Source organism: Postia placenta, assembly GCF_002117355.1.
Source record: "Postia placenta MAD-698-R-SB12 unplaced genomic scaffold POSPLAscaffold_8, whole genome shotgun sequence".
Taxonomy (NCBI): domain Eukaryota; kingdom Fungi; phylum Basidiomycota; class Agaricomycetes; order Polyporales; family Adustoporiaceae; genus Rhodonia; species Rhodonia placenta.
The window spans coordinates 43,514-62,856 of record NW_020169839.1 but is presented as its reverse complement, the minus strand read 5'-3'; the positions used below and the strand labels follow the sequence as shown (position 1 = coordinate 62,856).

Genomic DNA, 19,343 nt, shown 5'->3' with positions numbered 1-19,343 from the left:
GTGACCAGTTGCGCCAGTCCCTCTATACACTGCATGCGGTATTCAATTTTCTAGTACAAGAAATCAAAAGAAAATCGAAAGAAAAGTTAATTTATCTAATCAGTGCTCTGGCGCCTAATATGGAAGTGAAATCGAAGGAAAATCGATTATGTAATCCATTTTCCATTGTCTCTTTCAATTTTCCTTCGATTTTTCTTCAATTTCCATTCAATTTCTAGATCAGTAAGATTCAATAGGTGCTATAATTATGATTTGATATTTTGTGCAGGAAAATTGATTCCTGCATGCAGTGATAGCGTTCGTCCTCCTCTTATTCGGCTATTCTGACTCCTCACGTGCTCTCATTTTCGGATCAATCACGTGATTATCTTTTCGTATATAACACTAAGTTGGCCTCTCGGATGTAGGAGCGAAGAACGCGATTGTGGGGCTGGTTTTAGGAGCCTGGAACAAACCATAATATTCTCTTCGCGAATTTGCTCTGGACTCTGGATATCCAATGGAGTGTAGGAAATAGCCATCAGTCATTTAGCTTAGAAACTTCGCAAGAAAGTTCCTAATGGATGCTTCATGTTTGTAGCGCTGATTGTAACACATATAAATCACATAAATTAGCTTCAATATTGATGCGGCGAGCAATCGTGGCCGGCCGCCTACGGTGATGCTGCCAATACCAGACTGAGACATCAGCCAGCATGTGCTTTCGAGCTCCAGATCTCATGTCTATATCCATACAAGTCTAAAGTCCTCAAGGATCTACCTATCGGCCAGCCGCTCCACCTCGTCAAAGTGACAATGGCTATAGCTCCCCATCGAGCTCTACAGATGCACGACATCTTGTGTCTCATCTTTGAACAGCTACCTCCCGAGAAGGATTTCAAAAGGTTAGAGGGTCTTTTGAGCAAGAACCCACTTCCCAGTCTCTCCCTGCCCAGTCTCCATGCTTTCGCGGCACCAAACCGAATGGCTCTCGCCCGCGCCGCTCGCGTGTGCAGAGAGTTCTCAGCACCTGCCCTCGCCGTACTCTGGAGAGACATCGAGGACCTGGTGCCACTGTTCTCTCTGTTCTCATCCTTCAAGGCCGTGTCGCCAGAGCAGGAGCGCGTACCGAGGCATGGGCCGCTGCACGAATTGTTGGGCAATGTCGAGTCTCAGGATGTCTGGGTACTACACATCTCCCGCCTGACCTTCCTTCCGTATTGATCATCTATGCAGATGCTTTGTGGGATCCCCACGGAAGCGGAGGTGGAAAGATTCAAGTTATACGCCGCGTTCGTACGCTCTGCGTGCCTCTTCAAAACGGACGAGATCGATCCGTCCGTCTTCACCCACCTCTCACACGTCAATGGTGGCAAGCCGCTACTGCCCTCTGCCAGAAAGCTCACCTTTGAGCAATCGGTTGCGTTTGAAGCCGCCTTGCTGACTCTTGTCTCCCCATCACTCCATTCTCTTAGCCTTCTCTTCGGCGTGGCAGCCTACCTGGGGAACAGAGGACAAATCACTCGTCGTGACCATATGCTCAGGACAGCGCTCGAGCGCGTATGTACCATGGCGCCTTCGCTGTCGTACGTCAACGTCAGTGGTTGGATTCGCCCATCGACGCTTGTCCCAATAGCGCAGCTCAGCAACCTTGCTACTGTGCAACTCAGTCTTGTACACCGAGTCACCGACGCAAACGGCGAACTTCTTCGTGCCCTATCCATATCGGACAGCCTCGTTGAGCTGCACATACCGCATGAGCTGGCCGTCGAAGTAGCACACTGTCGTGGCGGATTCCCCAACCTGCGTATCCTGGAGGTGTATGGCGGCCTCACGAATGTCGCATCGCTGTTCAGCCAACTGGATTCCCCTCATTTACGAGAGCTATCCCTTACCGCATCTCCACTTAATTCCTTCGAGCTACTTCCTCCTGCGCTGGACCATTGTACACGCTTGTTGTCCCTCGAGTCTTTGACCATCTCCACGCAGTCGATGCTGCTGCGTAGCTTCGCACCTCCGACTGCGGGAGAGGAGCCTATTGCGTTGACTGGTCTCCTCGCGCCCATCCTTCAACTGCGTAGGCTCAGGAAGCTGTGGTTTCACGTCAACAAGACGTTTTCACTCTCCGACGCCGATCTGCAGGCCATGGGCACGGCCTGGCCGAAGCTTGCGAGCTTCCTCGTGTCATACCAAGTCTCAGGCACTGTGCCCACCATGCGCGGCGTTCAGGCTCTCGCTCGCGCGTGCCAACATCTCACAGTGCTACATCTGCCCTGCATGGACCCCTCGCCGCCCTATGCGGCCGAAGATCCTGCGTCTTCGCGTCACGGTCTACGGTTGATGTGCGTCGAGCGACTTTCGCCTTCTATCGGAGAAGCGGCGGCGGAGCTAGCTACGGCCATCGATGTTTTCTTCCCGCGGCTCAATGTGCCCGACAGTAGATCATTCAAGATGTTCTTCGGGGACATGGGGTTCTTGGAGACGCCCTGGGCCGCAGTGCTCGACGCGGTTGTCGACGTGCGTCTGTCTCGTCGGTCAGCCTCCGGTGCAGAGGACGTGGACAAGAGGCATAGCTGTGATGCGTACATGTTGTATCGAAATCTCGCCGACAGTATCCCACTATAGCTCTAGAACCTGCCCGCAGGTCGATCCCCTCTGTATCCGTAGCTTTGTTTTTGCTGTCAATGTTGTTGTGCTGCATACGAACTTGATTGCTATTCTATTATTGTAATAACACCGTACAAGGGACTGCTCCGAACGAAATTCACTTTCTTTATCAGCCAAAAGTAGAACAAGTATGCTTTCTCAAAACAATGCAGAAAGAAAACAAGCGCTAAGTAAAAAGCCTTGCTTATTCCACGTTTGGCAAGTCAGTGAGATAGCACACATCCTACGAGCACAAAGGGGAATTCCCTGATTTATCGATGATCGTACTTCAAAGTGAACGTGTTGGCATTTCGGCGATTATTCTCTCCTAGTTTTTGGACGCGAAACGCGTTTTCCTTCCCCGTTGCGTCTACTATACTCGCGTTGTGCGCACTCGAGGTATCCTGAGATGCGTGCATATAAACACGCGGTGGAATTCTCTCTCACAGTATGCCCCATTCAACGACCCCCAAAAAACACAATAGTTGAATGATATGCCCGAACTAGAACGTATTACAGTCTACATGGACTTGCCAACTGCGTGATCGCACCTGGGACAAGATATTTGTACGCAAAAAAAATACCGTCGTCGATAGATGTCTGAGATACGGACTTTGGCTGCGGCGTTCGATCTCCCCGTCTACGACATCCATCGCTCATCCTACCGAGATGTTCTCGAAGTCGAACCATCTAGGTCATATCGACACGGTGTCTTTTGAGAGTTGAATATAAAAAGGAAGGGAGAAACGCATATAAAACACAACCAGCTAAACAATGCAGGCTGTACAACTGCGGTCAATTAATCGAAGTAGTTCATCAGTCATTCCACGGGTAGTATACACGCTATGTCCGCAACAGAATACACAGCAAGTCAATACCAGAACAGCAACCACCTTCTCCAGTCTCACGACCTGCTATTCTAAGATCCTCCGAACACCAATGCTCACATCGTCTCAGTCATTCAAAAGATAATGGTCGCCCCGAACAACATACTGAGGAGCACTACGAGCGAAGCAATGTGACCAACGATACCCATCGTATATCCGACCCGACTTCCAGCGGCTGCATTCGCAGTGTTTGTTGAGCCTCCGCTCGTGCTCGCAGGGGAGACCGCATTAGATTGTGGTATACCCGCGATCGAGGCTGCTTCCGACGACAGCACACTGGACACAGAAGACGCATAGGACTCGAGTGCGGATGAGAGCGCAGAGCCTTTGGACTTGTAGGCGGATGAGATGGACGAGTAGACGGAGGATTCGCTTGCCAGCACGGACGATGCGGCGACAGAGAACCGCGAGGCCGCTGACGACACGCTTGTAGGGTTCGTGAAGAACGATACTGTGGAAATATTATCAGACTATACCGGTGATCCCAAGGGAACCATAAACTGACCGTAGAGGCACTGGTCCACTTGTAAGTCAGATGCGAGCTGGACGTCCTGCGTGGTGCAATTATTGCGCAAGCAAGACAGCGCCCCGTCCCAGTACGCAGTTGACGTACACACACAAGGCAGATTCGCCCTATTATACATTTTAGTCTAAGTCCTGAGTCGACGACGACTGAGAAAACATACGGAGTGATACAACCGTACTGTACGGCTGCCAATGTTGTACAAGTTGCTATACAAACTCCGTCGACACCCGGAAGTCCGGTCGGTAGCGGCGGGATACTTTGAGCGCCCACCGATCGAAAGCCAAAGAGCAACAGAGAGAACGCAATGAGGATTCGTAAGAACATGGCTCGTACTGATGCACTGCAGAGAAAGGTAGAACAGAGGGATGTGCGTGCCCTCAACTGTCGAGCGACGGAACCACGGGTGCTTATAAATGACGTTCCGGCTGTAGAGAGGCTACTTCATGGCAAGTTTAGCGTCAATGGCACAGCTTCACGGAGGTGAATTCGTCCTCCATCATGCAATGCGTCAAGCTCATAGGCCATATCGTACGACTGCCAGCATATTCGAAGCCTTCTTAGTGCGCGGCTAAATGCCTGCAGGTTGCAAACCTTCAACGTGTGAAATACAAATGGGGCGGCCCCGCTGCGGCCGTGTTCGCAACCTCCTCCGGCATCAGCGTATTGAGTCATTATCCATGAGTACAAACTGCGAGCGGGCCACACACCGTAGTGAATGAAACATATCGGGTCCTTGGGGCTGCAACAAGTATAATACAGCCATGGTAAAGGTCATAGAAATAGACCTTGATGTATTCAAGAAGCCTTACTATGAGCTCTGAAAGCGACAGTAGTCATCTGTTGAACGACACGATGGAATAAAGCTGCGCGCGGGGAGGCCCGGGGTCGACTACACACGGTCACGTGGCAGAATTCTAAGCCACGTCCCCGCGACTCGGCCTGTAACTCTTCAGTATATTCACTATCTGCGTGCCCTGTTTATGTCCATGTTGTACTCCACGTCTGGTCGTTGCTATGCTTGTCGGACCGATCTCACCGCGATTGTCTCGTAGTGTGGGCAGTGAATTCTTCATGCGACAATCTACCTTCATTCATATTAGGCTGTACTGCTCTGCTGCGGTGGGGAGAGGTTCAATTGCAGACGTTGGCTTAGCTTTTTTCAATCAAACTCTCACCTTGAAAGCTTAAGCTAACACTGGGTGCAGAAGCCGTAAGATCGTGTCACCCCTCACGTTTCCCATGCTGTCATTGTACTGTTGGTGCGTCCGGGCAATACGAGCCCGCCTGAGTCCCGCATCCAATAAGGAGGGATCCCGCGCTTTGGTAAGTTCCTATTATACTGCGTACCTATCAACTGCGATCTAGCAGACATGCAGGTTCTACGAGAAATTATCCAATATGTCGAAGAGAAGCGCTTCGAGATCCCCTCCCAAGGGTACTCGGGCTACTAAGTGCACAATATCGGGTCGATTAATTCCTCCGCATTATCTCCTCAGCTGTCACTTGATACATGTAATATTCTGGCATCTACACAATGAGATTATTACGACCACTTGGTGCATTCAAAATCAGTGTAGTGGCTGCAGTATAATACAGACGCTCGCTGCGGACTCCCCGAGTAGTGGCGCATCGGTAGCGGTCGAAGAATGCTCATGTCTGCAATCCCAATGGCGATTTCACTACCGAATAGAGCGACGCTACTCTACTAACGCCACTCGAGCATGCGCAAGGATTGGGACCAATTTGTATTGCTTTATACAGTAGATAATTCAGTACAGCAGATATTCAACGCAGCTTTACGAGAGAAATGTCGGAACCTGATGGGGATAGCTATAACGCGCGACTCGTCACTCAGCGCTCGTCTGTCTTCATACCGATTGCTTGCCATTCCATTTGGGCCTCGTCAAATGCCCTTTGAATAATCTCCGCATGTTTACCGGATCGGGCTTCGAAGGTGACGTTGAATTTCCTCGGACCGCTGATGAAGCCTTCCATCCAGCTTGCTTCTTCATCCATAGTGTTCGGGACCTCAGGCTGGCCCGTCACATTGTTCCTTGGTGCACATAAGTTGAATCCCCAGACTATACGGGAGATGGCGACGAAGAGGGACGCCTCAGCGACGTAGCTTCCTTGACAAAATCGCCGCCCCCACCCAAATGCATAACTGAATAGCGACACAGTTTAGAAAGTCAAGTCTCATTGAAGAAGAGACCGTGCACTGAACTGGTCGCGATTCCTCGGGTCAGGTCCACTTGCCCATGAAATGGGTTTGTCCGGCCAGTAGAATCGATCCGGATCGAACGCGGTAGGATTGGGGAATCGAACAGGGTCCATGTGTATAGCCCATACGTTACCCATCACAGCAGCGCCCTTCGGGATCAGATATCCGCCATAGATGTCGTCTTCCTCTGCCTTATGTGCGACACCTGGTCTCAAAGTAAGTACATGTCTATATTATACACCGTCATATATTCGGAACATCACGCACCCATGATGACAGACGGTCGTCTACGCATCGTTTCCTTTATGCAAGCGACGAGGTACGGCAGTTTGTCCTCATCTTCGAATGTCGGCAGACGATCCTTTCCCACCACTGAGTCGATCTCTTCCCTCGCACGATGAAGGACGTGCTCGTTCTCCAGCATGAACAACACGAAAGAATGGATGGTACTGGCTGTGGTGTCTGAGCCAGCTTCGAGGATGGTTCCTGCAACGTACGCAAGCAGCTTGTCTCGCATCCACCCATCTTCGGTCGTGCCGTTGCCGCTGGTGACTTCGGTAGTTGCATCCGCGCGGGAACGGAGATATTGGTTGACGAAACCGGGAAGGATTACACCTTTCTCTAGTGCCGCTTGCCCCTCCTTCAAAAGCGAGCCGAAAAGTTCCATTTCCCTGCATGTCGCAGGTGAGCATCTAAAGTTGACTACTTCCGAGCACTTACCACTCATGCATCCGTCGTCCTTCTCGCCGCCATGGAGCTAGCATGTCAGGAAGTAGGCGCAGAACGGGGAAAGTGTCCGCACTGTGCTTTCCCGTTAGCGATACTCTACGGTTTAAATTTACACAACGCACAGATAGTTACCCGGCTGCGCGACACGGGAGACAGTTTCGATTACATCATATATCTTATGCCTGTTACAGATCGTGTCAGCTTCATGTCCTAGAAAGTGATATTGGCACTCGCAGCTTGGCAAATCCATCCAATCGGTGAACACGCTGTCCATACGTGAGGTTCACAACAACGCTCGTGGTCTGTTCAGTCGTCAAAGTCTGTGTCGAGGAAGTCTGTTGAGTACTCACAAACCGCCGCACCAGGGAGGACCAGTGACGTTCAGGGAATCCACCACGCGATGTTTCGACGGGAACACTGGCATCACCCCAAGAATTGGAGCATAAGAGATCATACATGAGGACACGCGACTCTAGCTCCTGTATAGGCTTGAGAGTCTTGGATGGAGTAGGCCCAATGACGCCTTGTAACTCGCGTCTGGCAGTGTATTATTGCGTCAGATCATTTTGTCCAGGATGGTATGTGATTATCATGCCTTCCATTCTTTGCCGTATGGGAGGAAGCCCAAGCGCTGACCATCGCTCATGATATCGTGCGCAACGTGTGGGGAGACACGACCTGAATATTGAGAGCTGCGTGTGATAAACAGCTCATCTGCGGCTTCTGCTGTGTTGACCACAATGACATCTTGAGGTCCTATGCGCAAATGAAAAATAGGGCCGTATTGCAAAGCCCATTCGCGCATCTACGAGAGATTTAATCATTATCGTGTTCTACGTTTCGCCACTACTGACCTTTGGGTACGGACGCAAGGCATTGATTTGAAAGATGTTTCCAAGAATCGGGAGGCCAGGGGGACCGGGCGGAAGATGTGCAAGCTTAGGCTTACTGCGGCGGATGTAGACAACTGCGGTCACGATAACAGTGATAGCTAGGACAGCAATATCGAGAGGTGCCATGGCGTCAAGCTGGGTTCAGACGACGGCCGAGGGCCAGATGTACAACCCACTACAATGCTATCCGCGCCACTACTTATACGCGACTCGGGAGGCAGAACTTTGCCATAACCTTGATATGGAATCAAGAGCAGAAACGCCTCACGGAGGCTTTCTGTACATACACGCGACCTTTCTCGAGTCCGATGAAAGACCGTTTGTGCGTTTAGATAGCTCCATTGGAGACGTATGTGTCATTATAGAGTTGAAGATGTGTTTGGATCTCGTGCGCAATATCATTATTGCATTCGTATTCAGTTGCAGTGTCTGGTAGCGGCAAGCCGCGGTCACAGACCAGTCAAGCTGGACATCCCTTTGGCCACTTCCTCGCCAGCTTGATACCACGTCGTGATTAGTCCGCTTTCATCGCGTAGGCTGTTCGCCGACGCGGTAAGGACGTGGACGGGTATGATGCAAAGCAGTAACATCGAAAGGTAAACGGCGGCCTAGGGGAACCGATAACAGCATGGTCAGAATCATGAAGGGATATTTCCAAGAGGTTACGCTCCCAGTGGTAGACGCGTATAATCCGCTTGTAGTGAGGGGCGAGTGGACAAGAAGAGGCAGCAGTATGACCTGGTAGGGGTCTGGCCTCCAACTTTGCTGAGGCCTGAGGTCTCGAGTTATTCGCGTTGGTGCCATTGAGAAAGACGACAGTCAACCGATATTACCATAGGTAGACGGTAGTCGTCAGTCAGTGCCATGAGGTGTCTTCCGAGTGTCGTCTGGCAGGTAAACTTCCAGCAAATCGCTACAACAGTTTCCGAAATTCATGCCCTAAGTCCGCAAAACGGACTTTAAAATTCATAGAATTCAAACAATTAGGAAAATTGAAACATTGCGTACAGCACTCAGTACTCCATGCTGCCGTATCTCAAATATACACAACTCTTGTAGATCTTCATCAGATCCCCGGAGACATGAAATTAGTGGGCTCATTTGTGCGAAACAAAGGGTGAAGGAGAGCGCTGTGCCTCTCGCATCACATGCCGTAGGGTGGACACCCTGTGCAGGTACCTTGTAACTATGAACACAAAAAATCCTGTGATCAAGAAATGCTCTCGATTTGACCTCAGGAATCGGCGTCAGGTGTCGACTGTTCCTACGTTGCGGGCCGTATAACAAGACTACGTTCAATCATCGTTAAGCGCTCGACGAGTCACTAGCATGTACACACAGTGAAGTATGCCGGCTTTGTGCATGAACCAAAGGCCTTGGACTACATATATGAATCGATAGTCTGAGAGTATTGAGGTACAAATTATATACAGATTTAGGTGCTACAACATGCACAACACTGCGTGAACCCAGCGAGAACAGGCCATGGAGCTCCATGCCGATAGGCAGGCCTAGTGTGCAAGCCTTACGATTTTCCTGTACACTCATTTTAATCGCTCATATTTCCTTTTGTTTGACATTAATGCTGTGAGCTTAGACTCCATATAACGTAGGTACATGTAGAGTGTAACCGAGTCCCGGGGGCTCCTCTAAGTGGGCTCCACGCCCTCGTACGGAGGGGCATGATGAAATGCGGCTCTCTCGATATATTAGCCCTACGTGTTCGGGTGGACTACATGCGTTGGCTTGGGAGGCACTGTATGACCAGTACTCACACAGCGAGCCACGTTAGTTGCCCGACAGCGAGACGAGAGAGGAGGGTCCAGGGGGTGTTGAATAGCACTCCCCACGGCTCTGTGAAGCGGCATCGGCAATACTCAGACACCAGTCTGGGCTAGGTGTGGTGCAGAACCCGTGTCAACGCCACGCTCGCTCTACCAGATGAGAAGGTTCTCGGCGCATGCCCACATCGCACCAGTTGGTGAAGTGCACGAAGTCGGTGCTCTGCGAGGAGGTGAACTCCGGAACCATGTTGCAGGCCTAGTGGACCCACCGCCGTTTCTTTGTTGGCCGCTGCAATGAAGGACAAAAATGAAGCAAAATAGTGGACCTTTTTGACAAGACGCAAAGGCAGCGCCTTGCTACGTCAGTCTTCGTGACAAACACAGGGAATCATATCGTCAGATGGCACAGTGGGTGTGTTTCGGTAGACTGTGGTGAGCTGCATTGGAAGAGATAAACTAATACGCACTCGTGATCCCGGTGCTGGAGAGTTTATCTGTCCCGAGTGCGAGGAACCGAAGTCAACCATGCTATACATTCACAATGGCGTTCCTAGGGCCAAGTATTCGCTACTCACCTAGGGCTTTGCAAACCTCGCAAACCTCCCGAGACCAAGCCTATGCCCTTCCCTTACGAAGCTACGGTGTCCGCACATCGGTAGCCTGTGGAGTCTTGACGTTGCCGTTTGAGGGCTCGGTAGTCGCACTGCGATAGCTCAATCCGGACATCAGAAACAGTTGCTTCCTGATGTCTCTAGCTTGCGATAGTAACCGCAGGATACGAAGACAGCATTGTGAGCACGTTAGAGGGCGTCGTCGATGCCATACGTATTTTTGTTATTATTCGGAATTTGTTGAATTTGTTGAATTTTTTGAATTTTAAAGTCCGGTTGGCGGACTTCGGACATGAATTTCGGAAACTGTTGTAGAAGGCATCCTCTGAGCGCTGATGTTGACCAATGCAACACGTGATCATGTCAAGTTATCGGTCCCTGAGGAAGCGGCAGTATTCGCCCCTTCGATAGGTCTTTGGGGAGCATCTTTCATTCATGCATCGCGCTTATATATGGCGAAGGATCTGTTGAAACACGCGGTCAGCAACGAGCTCGCAAGCTCGGGTGCGATAGCAGCCAGGGGCTGGAGGCCCCTTCGTAGTATATAACGATCGTTCGCGATGTATGTACGGTACGCGATTGTCTCTTACGCGCATCGCTACGTCCGTCGACAAACGCGCTCGCCGATCGTTTCCCGTTGCTTCAACAGAATCTGTAGAGCAACGTACCTGCTGAAGCGCTGACGACTCAGTTTGTTGTACATGCTCATTGCGGTGTGAGGTGATCTCATTGAGTTTGTCGTGCAGTTCCTGAGTCTGACGTTGCTCTTCCTCGATCGCAGCTGCCAGCAGTTGTCTTCTCCCATCAGGACTCCATGAACGAGCGACACTCGCACAGCTGTTCCCCATTCTGTCACCTAGTCAGTTAAATAAGCTGTGCTGATTGATTGTGAATGGAAGGAGCGCCGTTATCGTCTGCTCGATGCTCGGGCATGTTGTATCAAGCCAAGTTCGGGTGGCGAAGTTGCCACCACAAACGTGGTACATGGTATGTAACGCATTGCATCATTCAACAAGTTACTATTTTCCCATGTCGTCCTCGATGAGTAGGTATACTTCCTCGATACCCAAGGCCATCGCAAATTCTAAGGGCAAGCTCGTGCTGGGTTTGTCAACAATGGGACTGATCAGCATCTCAATCTTGGTATATTTTACTGTCGAAAATTCTACAATTCCATCTTGCGAACAGCATTGTGCCTTTGGAGGCCATCCGCTCGCAGAGGATCCCGAGGTTACGACGAGGTTACGAAGAGCTCCGTACAAGTAGCAGTGCCTAAAGTCGAACCAGCAAATGACTAAATAGTCGTCTGTACGTACGTATTGTCACAATGAACTCCTTGCTGAGTGCTGACTATGCCCCCACCCTCCCTATGCAGTATTTGGAGACTCTGGCAACCGAAGTCCAGCGCTCACCATCTCTTAAGTCTCTGTTGTTCATCTGACTCGTTTGTGGAAATCAACGTCAAACTGTCTTCGAAATGAAACACCCTGGCCTCCTCAACGTTATCGTAAGTCTAGGACAGCGTGATAATGGTAGTGAGCTCGAGTGACGACGACAGTTTACGCACAACGCGGGGAGGGAGGAGTAAATGTTGAGCATGGCAACAGTATTCATGTAGAGAAACACCTCCACGACGAAGGTAAAATGATTTTATAGTCGCGATTGCGCTGACCATGTGTACCAGTATATCCATCACAAGTATATCAGTTCAGTCCATGTCAACTGCAGCCTGACTGACATCACCATATAGACCTGGCACCCGCACTACGTCCTCAGTTTACTCTGAGAGTGTGGTTGCTAACAAAATCGTGCGTCTCTGCCATTGTTCTACAGGCTGGTTTCGCTGGGTATTCATCATCTTGAGTTGGTCTCCTATGACTCAATTGTAGCGATGACTGACTTTCGAGTGATGCAGGTCACGGAGACAGGAGCTTTACCGATTCAGGAGCCTCAGCACATTTCGCGCTTTTTCGTGCCAGAATGACTGCTGCACTGCCCAAACAGTAGGGGGGGGGGGTTGCCCCACCAATTGCAAGTGAACTATATCGAGGTACTAACGTGGTCAAGTGCGAGGAAGACCGTCGATCCCACGTTTCGGCATCAGTCCGCATCCGTCGGTAGCCGCCAACCACGTAACCAGTCTCCCGGAAATGTAATTCGGCAAAGTTGTGTACGAAGAACACGGCAGCATAGATAACTCTCATCCAGAGTCAGTTTGTTCTGAGAAGGTCACTTCGGAGATATGTGGAAGCATGGCTTATACGACCCACTTGTGTAAGTGAGGTCTATCTCACATCCGCGTCGTCCGCTGCCATCGCAGCCACACCTATGACCGGCAGCGGTCGGATTGGTGAACTACGGCATGTCCTCTATATATAATGAAATAGGTGAGGCATACTTGGTGCGTTGTCACAATGGACTCGTCTACGCCGCCGCTACCTCCTCTCGGGAGCATCATCCTGACTCGTGAAGGCCTGACCGGTCTCCTCCAGCCTATGCTCTCTGTGCTGGTCTGCCTCATTCCTACGGTCATAGCTTCGACATTCTTGATTCCATACTTCAGTGATCCGTACAAACTTCGAGCATACCCTGGACCATTCCTCGCGAAGTTCACATCTGTTTGGGCCTCTTGGGTCATCAACCACAACCGATGGTCAGAGACTGTGGATCTTCTGCATCGTAAATACGGTAACATCTACCAGTCCTTCGCCGGATATTGCTTAACTCCCTAACCATACAGGCCCTATCGTTCGCCTCGGCCCTGACAGCGTCTCTATTGCCGACCCTTCTGCCTTCGCAGTCATCTACGGCCACTCATCTGGTGCATTGAAGGCACCGTTCTACGACGCTTTTGCAAATCACAGGATCAGGGACCTATTCAACACCCGCGACCGTGCTGAGCATTCGCGCAAGCGTCGCGTCGAGGCACACATTTTTGCGCCTCAAAGTATCCGGGCATTGGAGGATACTGCTCGTGTGCATTTCGAGATACTCGTGCGTCAGTGGGATGCGATGTGCGCACATGCAGAGAAGGCAGGACGTGGAAGTGCCGAAGGGGCAATCGGTACAGTTCCCTGGAAGGTGCATGACGGCAGAGTCTTTTTCAACTGCATGCTTTGTAAGGGTTCATCACTGCGTTCGAAGGCCTTACTGATAGTTATGACTGTCGATCAGGGTTCAGCTTTTGGTCATTTGATACGATTGGTTCGTCCGAGACCCTTGGCAGATGAACTTCTCACATTTATGGGAAAACCCTACATAGGTGACCTTGCATTTGGACATCCATTTGGCATGCTCGAGACGGGGAAGGATACAGCTCAAACAGTCAAGTCCGACGTTAGAGGCATGGAGGCCATTGCTCAGGCCACCTCCAACTCGGAGAAGACGAAATTAGAGCTGGTAGATATTCCTGCAATTGAGGCGCTCACTGCACGCGCAGATACCCTCTTTGTTGTGGCGTATCTCCCAGCATGGCTTCAGCCCATTGTTGGCCATCTTCCGAGCTTGCAATCCGGTTATAATGCTGCTCCAAAGCTTGCGGGTCTGGCTGTCGCAGCCGTAGCTAACAAATTCGCGTCAAAAACCGACCGTGCGGACATGCTCTCGAAGCTTTTGGAGGGAAGAGACAAGAATGGAAATCTCTATGGTCCGGAAGAGCTGAGTGCCGAAACGTGGCTCCTGATAATTGCCGGTGGAGACACGACTGCGAAGTGAGTGGATCTGCACTTCTCATCATCCAGCTCGGTCCTCAAAGCACTTTGAACAGTACCTCGTGCGCGACAACTTACTATCTCGCGCGCAATCCCCGGATCCAAGCAAAGCTGCAGGCTGAGTTGGACACAGCACTCGACGGCATCGATTCCGATGTGGCATCTTACGATGCGGTGAAGGACCTGCCGTACCTCGGTGCCGTCATTAACGAAGGTCTTCGCCTGCACGCAACAGTGGGCGTAGGCCTTCCTTGCGTTGTCCCTCCTGGTGGACTGACAGTCCTCGGACACCACCTCAAGGAAGGGTCGGTTGTGAGCTCGCCAATTTACTCTCTTCAGAGGAGCGAGGCGGTATGGGGCGAGAATGCACGCGAGTTCTACCCTGAGAGGTGGCTCGAGGCATCCGCGGACGCGAAGAAGGAGATGATGCGATCGTTTGCGCCGTTCTCTGTGGGTCCAAGGTAAGTAGGAAGTAGTCGATTCCACGGTCTGCTGAGCTGAAGCGTATCTGCACAGGGCATGCTTGGGGCGAAATCTTGCGCTGCAGCAATTGTACATCATGTTCGCAACGCTCTTCCGCCGGTATGATTTTGTTCTAGAAAATGACGCACCTGTAAGCTTGTTTGCATCTGCTCCCACGACACACCTAAGTGACCTTTGTCCCGGGAACAGCTTGCTGTCCAGGACAGACTCGTGCAGAAGTCGAAGGAGTGTATCATAGGTGTGCAGCGGCGAAAGGGACTGGTCTCCCGACAGTAACGGTGGCGGCTACCCAGTCCAAGCACCACATTTCTTCCCGTATTATGTCCTGTATGCGGGTGATATGAACAGCATCGCTAGTACACAAATTCGCACATGAAATCTCCTTGTGCATCGTTCCGCGCGGTGCCGGCGTTGAAGCGAATAAGCTCATGTAGTGCGCGTGTGCCAGGATTGATCGGCAACTCCGTCGTGTGATAGTCTCACGCAGGCAGGACTAGGGTAGTCAACCTTTGGTGACATCATACCAAGGAGCTTATTGCAAGCGAAGCGAGTATCACTAGAGAAGGCTGAGCAGATTTGTACACCTGTTCTTATTGAGAGTGCCTGGAATGGCCAGTTGAATTTTGCACGTGCGTGGATATAGAGTGACTAGAAGATGATACCCCAGCAAACGGGTATGAACACAATGAGAAGAGTCGCCTCGGCTAGAGTTAACCTTGGCAGAGCCGCCGTTCTGGCTAAAGGCGTGGCTACTGACTGGGGTGAGCTTCTCGCGCTTAGGATTACACGCACACGTAAAGGCCATGGCTCCGAGTGCCTGACCTACTTGTGCATTATGGCTTTTTCGCTGGATGGCAGAAACACTCGGAGTCTTAGATAGTAGGCTTGTAGTGGCGAGCGGGATACACATGGATTGACCAGCCATTATCAGCAATAGTTGGACCTTTGAGAATGAGGTAACCACCGTACGTATTATCCTGGTCTACACGATATAGTAGGCCTGTATTAATCGCATGCTGGCAGCCAATACATAGAAGAAAACGCTCACCTGTACTTAGTCGTGGGAGGCCTGCGCCACAACTCCCTTCATGCATCCGAGCAGTCGTGGGAGCTTGTCCTCTCTTCCCGACGTGGCAGATATTCGATACCGATAGCTTAATCTCTTCTCCAACGTTTTATGCAGCGCGTCCGAGTTGTTCGACATAAATAGAATGAACGAATGCAGACCCATCGGAATCAGCTTCGTGAGCGTTACATGAGATATGCAATGAATCTATTGTGCGTCCAGCCCCCGCCTTCTGCTTCTATGCTGGTTCCCCAACATGGAAGATCGTCGTGCACAGGGGCTGGACGAGCGCGAAGATAAGGAGCCATACCTTCTGCGATGGTCGCGTCAAAGAGTCGCTTTCCACAATGGCCTATCTTCAGATAACAGTCAGGACAAAGACATCTAGTTAGGAGAAAACGCAAACACACAGTTCCAGCAGCATTTGCGGTCCAAGTAAAAGTATAAGCGGCAAAACACGAATGAGCACAGACGCAAAACGAGGAACGACTTGCAGCGGTCACGATCCCACTGAAACGGGTAGCAAGTGAATAACCAACGGGACAGATGTGTCGAAATGCTACGAACATCCGTATTTGTGACCTAATGATCGTCCATATGGTCTTCGACCACTCGCAAGTACAAGTAGCGAGATATTAAGGTATCTTTGTGCACTTGTCAATGACGACATGTAGCATTCATATTGTTTTACACACAATTAACAACAAGAAGCATCGAGGCGCCCCGCCCCCCGCCCACTGTGAGAGTACAAGAACGGAATCCACGTTACTACACAATGGGAGCCCGACCGACTCTGAGATGGCAGAATGCCTAACGCTCATCTTCTTCAAGGCCCATAGCCTGCCATTCGCCTTGTACATCGTCGAACGCTGTTCTCATGATCTCTGCATGCTTCTCCGAACGTGGGCGGAAGCCCACAGGGAAGATAAAAGGAGAGCTGACGAAGCCACCGCTCCAGGTCTGTACCTCATCACCGAAGTCGGGAAGCATAGGCTTGTCCGTGCGAGGGTCTAAAGGTGCATAGAAGTCGATGCCCCATATGAGGCGCGAAAGAACAATGAAGAGCGAGGCTTCGGCCATAAGGCTGCCCTGGCAGAAGCGCCGCCCCCATCCGAATGCATAGCTGAAGAAACAATGAGTATGAACCGGGAAGGGAAGTGGAGAGATATACGTACTGATCGCGGTGGCTAGAATCCGGCCCGCTCGCCCATTTGGGCATCTTGTCCTTGTCATAAAACCGCTCCGGATCAAAGGCTGCGGGATTGCGGTAACGGACGGGATCCATGTGAATAGCCCAGATGTTTCCGATCACGGTCGAGCCTTTCGGGATGTGGTAACCCTCATAGACATCGTCTTCATCCACCCTATGGGGCATCCCTACGCATGGAGCTCAGCACGAGGTCACGAATTACGAGCTTCGCATGTACGCGGACGCACCCATAATTGTGGGCGGTCTTCGTCTCAATGTCTCCTTGATACATGCAATGACCCATGGGAGTCGCTCCTCGTCATCCCATCCAGGCATGCGCTCTACACCCACCACGCGGTCCAGCTCCTCTCTGGCGCGCGCTAGCGCGTCGGGGTGGTGCAGCATAAGTAGCATGAATGTCTGAATCGTGGCGGCAGTCGTGTCCGATCCTGCCTCGAGCAGCGAGCCCGCGGTGTACGCGAGTAGTTTGTCGCGCATCCAACCGGTGCCATCTGGAGTGACGCCCGTCCCTGGAAGATCCTCGCATCCCACTTCGGCGCGTGCGCGCAAGTAAGAAGGCACGAAACCTGAATGGTAAATGCCCTTTTTGAGCGATGCGCGGCATTCAGAGAGGAGACCACCCCAAAGCTCCATCTCCCTATGGCACGATCATTTAAGCTCGGATCTTCACACAAATATAGAGCGCGTACCATTCGTGCATCTTGAGGGCCTTCATTCGCCACGGTGCGAGGATACCGGGCAACCAACGTAAGGGGCGAATAGTATCGGCCCTAGATGGAACCCAGAGTGAGCCAAGAACGATATGAAGCAGTGTCGTTACTGGTATACTGACAGATAAGCACCTGGCTGGGCTACCCGAGTGAAGTTGGACATGACATCGTAGACCTTGCGCCTATGATGTATGTATCAGCTAGTGTAGCGGTCTAATGCACTTAGTCCTCACATTTGTGGACTATTGAGGATCCTATGGACGCGTTTACCGTACGCGAGGTGCATAACAACACTGGTCGTCTATCAAGCAAACTTTTACTGGGGCTAAGCAGTAACGGAATGAGTGAGTGCTTACGTATCGTCTGATCACAGAGAACCAATGCCTCTCAGGGACCTCACCGTTCGGGCCGGGTACGTGCACCTCTGTTATGCTCTGATCCCCATGACAGATCAGATCATACAAAACCACCCGCGACTCTAGTTCTTGCATCTCGCGCAGGCGCTTGGAAGGTCCCGGACCGATGACACCTTGTAGGTTCCTTCTAGTGACCTGTAGTAGATGAACATAACAGTTAGGTCCCAATATTGATATTGATGACGCGGTCTAAATCCAGACTCGGACCTTCCACTCGCGATCGTATGGCATGAAGACCATCCTTTGTCCGTCGCTTACGAGATCCTGGGCAACATGCAGTGAGGGACGGCTCGAATACACCTTGCTGCGGTTCACGAGCAGCTCGTCAGCTGCCGCTGCCGTGTTGAGGACGATCATGCGTTGCGGCCCAAGCTTGAGAGAGAAGATTGAGCCATACTTCTGTGCCCATTTGAGAAACTAATCGCGGAGAGTTTAGCCAGGATCCACAGGAAGAGAGACATACAAACCTGGGGGTGCGGGCGTAGCGCGTCGACTTGGAACAAGTTGCCGAACACCGGGATTCCAGGAGGGCAAGGAGGAGGTGGATCTGTCGAACGGCCATGAAGGAAGACTAGGAGAGTTGCGAGCGTAACCGCAGCAAGTGCAATAATGTCATAAGCAGACATCTTGTGCAGGCACTCCGCGACAGCTACCAAGGTGGAAACGGTCTGAGGTATAACTAGTGTGGGAGCTCAAGCTCGAGCCAAGGTCATGCGAAGGATGTTTTAAGCGTTACGATGAACACGCGCTCCATTGATACCTGAGGCGCGCCGACAGAGATGCCGACTGACATTGTCCTTCTTAATGCGCTCATTCCCTCGGAAACTACGGCGAGCGTGAGTGCTTTTGACAGCCTTATGAAATCGACCGGCCCAGATGACATGATTAGACTTATCTCAGCGTGTCCCATCCACCCAGCAGATACGCAACGATGGTCTGTGACATGTGAGACCAGCAAAATAAGCAGTAAGTAAAGAGAATGACACGGGACCGAGGCTTGCGATGCGAAAAGTTCCCATATAGATCATGAGTTCAGTCTTCTCTCGACTACGACTGATGGAACGGCTCCGAGGGCGCGACCGGATAGTGAGCAGATCCCCTTGACGCAGTATGATGCTCAGACTAGACTGATGTGCAATGCCCTCTGCCGACATCTGCATGACGGTGGGGGCACTGGCCTTGGGTGCCGTTTGGACGTTAGTCTTCGTTCCGAGTAAACGGATGAGCATCAAGACACCCAAAGCACTTTGAAAGCCTTATGTCGGAAGAAGACTAATGGACTGCAACACACGAGGGTAAGAGAACTGGTATGATTGTCGGAAACCACAGGTTCAGTCCTGAGTCCAAAGCGCGGAGACGGGGTTGGTAAGATCACGTGACGCGACACGAAACACGCGTTGAAGTTCATAATCGCCGCCTCCTTTCTGCCATTGGCGTAGATGTGCCATTAGGATTTTTAGCGAGAATATTTA

General features: G+C 51.3%; 6 protein-coding genes across 6 annotated transcripts; 2 read left to right on the top strand and 4 right to left on the bottom strand.

Annotated features, from left to right (window-relative positions):
- Positions 1 to 957: 957 nt before the first annotated feature.
- Positions 958 to 2,490, top strand: POSPLADRAFT_1105777 (hypothetical protein; the record flags this gene model as incomplete). The annotated part of the gene is made up of 2 exons (XM_024483281.1): positions 958 to 1,164; positions 1,216 to 2,490. Coding segments are annotated over 2 exons (1,482 nt in total), but the record flags the coding sequence as incomplete, so codon positions are not given.
- Positions 2,491 to 3,541: 1,051 nt separating this feature from the next.
- POSPLADRAFT_1170114 (hypothetical protein) lies at positions 3,542 to 4,410 on the bottom strand. Its single transcript, XM_024488083.1, has 3 exons — positions 4,199 to 4,410; positions 4,018 to 4,145; positions 3,542 to 3,963 (listed from the first exon to the last, which is right to left on the bottom strand). Exons 1-3 carry the CDS (start codon positions 4,360 to 4,362, stop codon positions 3,587 to 3,589), a joined length of 669 nt encoding a protein of 222 aa, XP_024338167.1. The 5' UTR covers positions 4,363 to 4,410; the 3' UTR covers positions 3,542 to 3,586.
- A 1,362-nt stretch (positions 4,411 to 5,772) lies between these two features.
- POSPLADRAFT_1040060 (hypothetical protein) lies at positions 5,773 to 6,999 on the bottom strand. Its single transcript, XM_024477660.1, has 4 exons — positions 6,980 to 6,999; positions 6,527 to 6,930; positions 6,263 to 6,464; positions 5,773 to 6,202 (listed from the first exon to the last, which is right to left on the bottom strand). The coding sequence occupies exons 2-4, from the start codon at positions 6,924 to 6,926 to the stop codon at positions 5,890 to 5,892; spliced, it is 915 nt and encodes a 304-aa protein (XP_024338166.1). The 5' UTR covers positions 6,927 to 6,930; positions 6,980 to 6,999; the 3' UTR covers positions 5,773 to 5,889.
- Positions 7,000 to 10,644: 3,645 nt separating this feature from the next.
- On the bottom strand, positions 10,645 to 11,890 carry POSPLADRAFT_1034066 (hypothetical protein; the record flags this gene model as incomplete). The annotated part of the gene is made up of 6 exons (XM_024476986.1): positions 10,645 to 10,689; positions 10,945 to 11,113; positions 11,297 to 11,548; positions 11,593 to 11,643; positions 11,689 to 11,789; positions 11,840 to 11,890. 6 exons carry the CDS (start codon positions 11,888 to 11,890, stop codon positions 10,645 to 10,647), a joined length of 669 nt encoding a protein of 222 aa, XP_024338165.1.
- An 881-nt stretch (positions 11,891 to 12,771) lies between these two features.
- On the top strand, positions 12,772 to 14,745 carry POSPLADRAFT_1145439 (hypothetical protein; the record flags this gene model as incomplete). The annotated part of the gene is made up of 7 exons (XM_024485801.1): positions 12,772 to 12,964; positions 13,017 to 13,394; positions 13,451 to 13,480; positions 13,539 to 13,986; positions 14,043 to 14,447; positions 14,503 to 14,599; positions 14,659 to 14,745. 7 exons carry the CDS (start codon positions 12,772 to 12,774, stop codon positions 14,743 to 14,745), a joined length of 1,638 nt encoding a protein of 545 aa, XP_024338164.1.
- A 1,600-nt stretch (positions 14,746 to 16,345) lies between these two features.
- On the bottom strand, positions 16,346 to 18,497 carry POSPLADRAFT_1144211 (hypothetical protein; the record flags this gene model as incomplete). Its single annotated transcript, XM_024485673.1, has 9 exons — positions 16,346 to 16,658; positions 16,711 to 16,912; positions 16,973 to 17,382; positions 17,435 to 17,515; positions 17,578 to 17,637; positions 17,689 to 17,756; positions 17,812 to 18,006; positions 18,079 to 18,288; positions 18,339 to 18,497. The coding sequence occupies 9 exons, from the start codon at positions 18,495 to 18,497 to the stop codon at positions 16,346 to 16,348; spliced, it is 1,698 nt and encodes a 565-aa protein (XP_024338163.1).
- Positions 18,498 to 19,343: the final 846 nt, after the last annotated feature.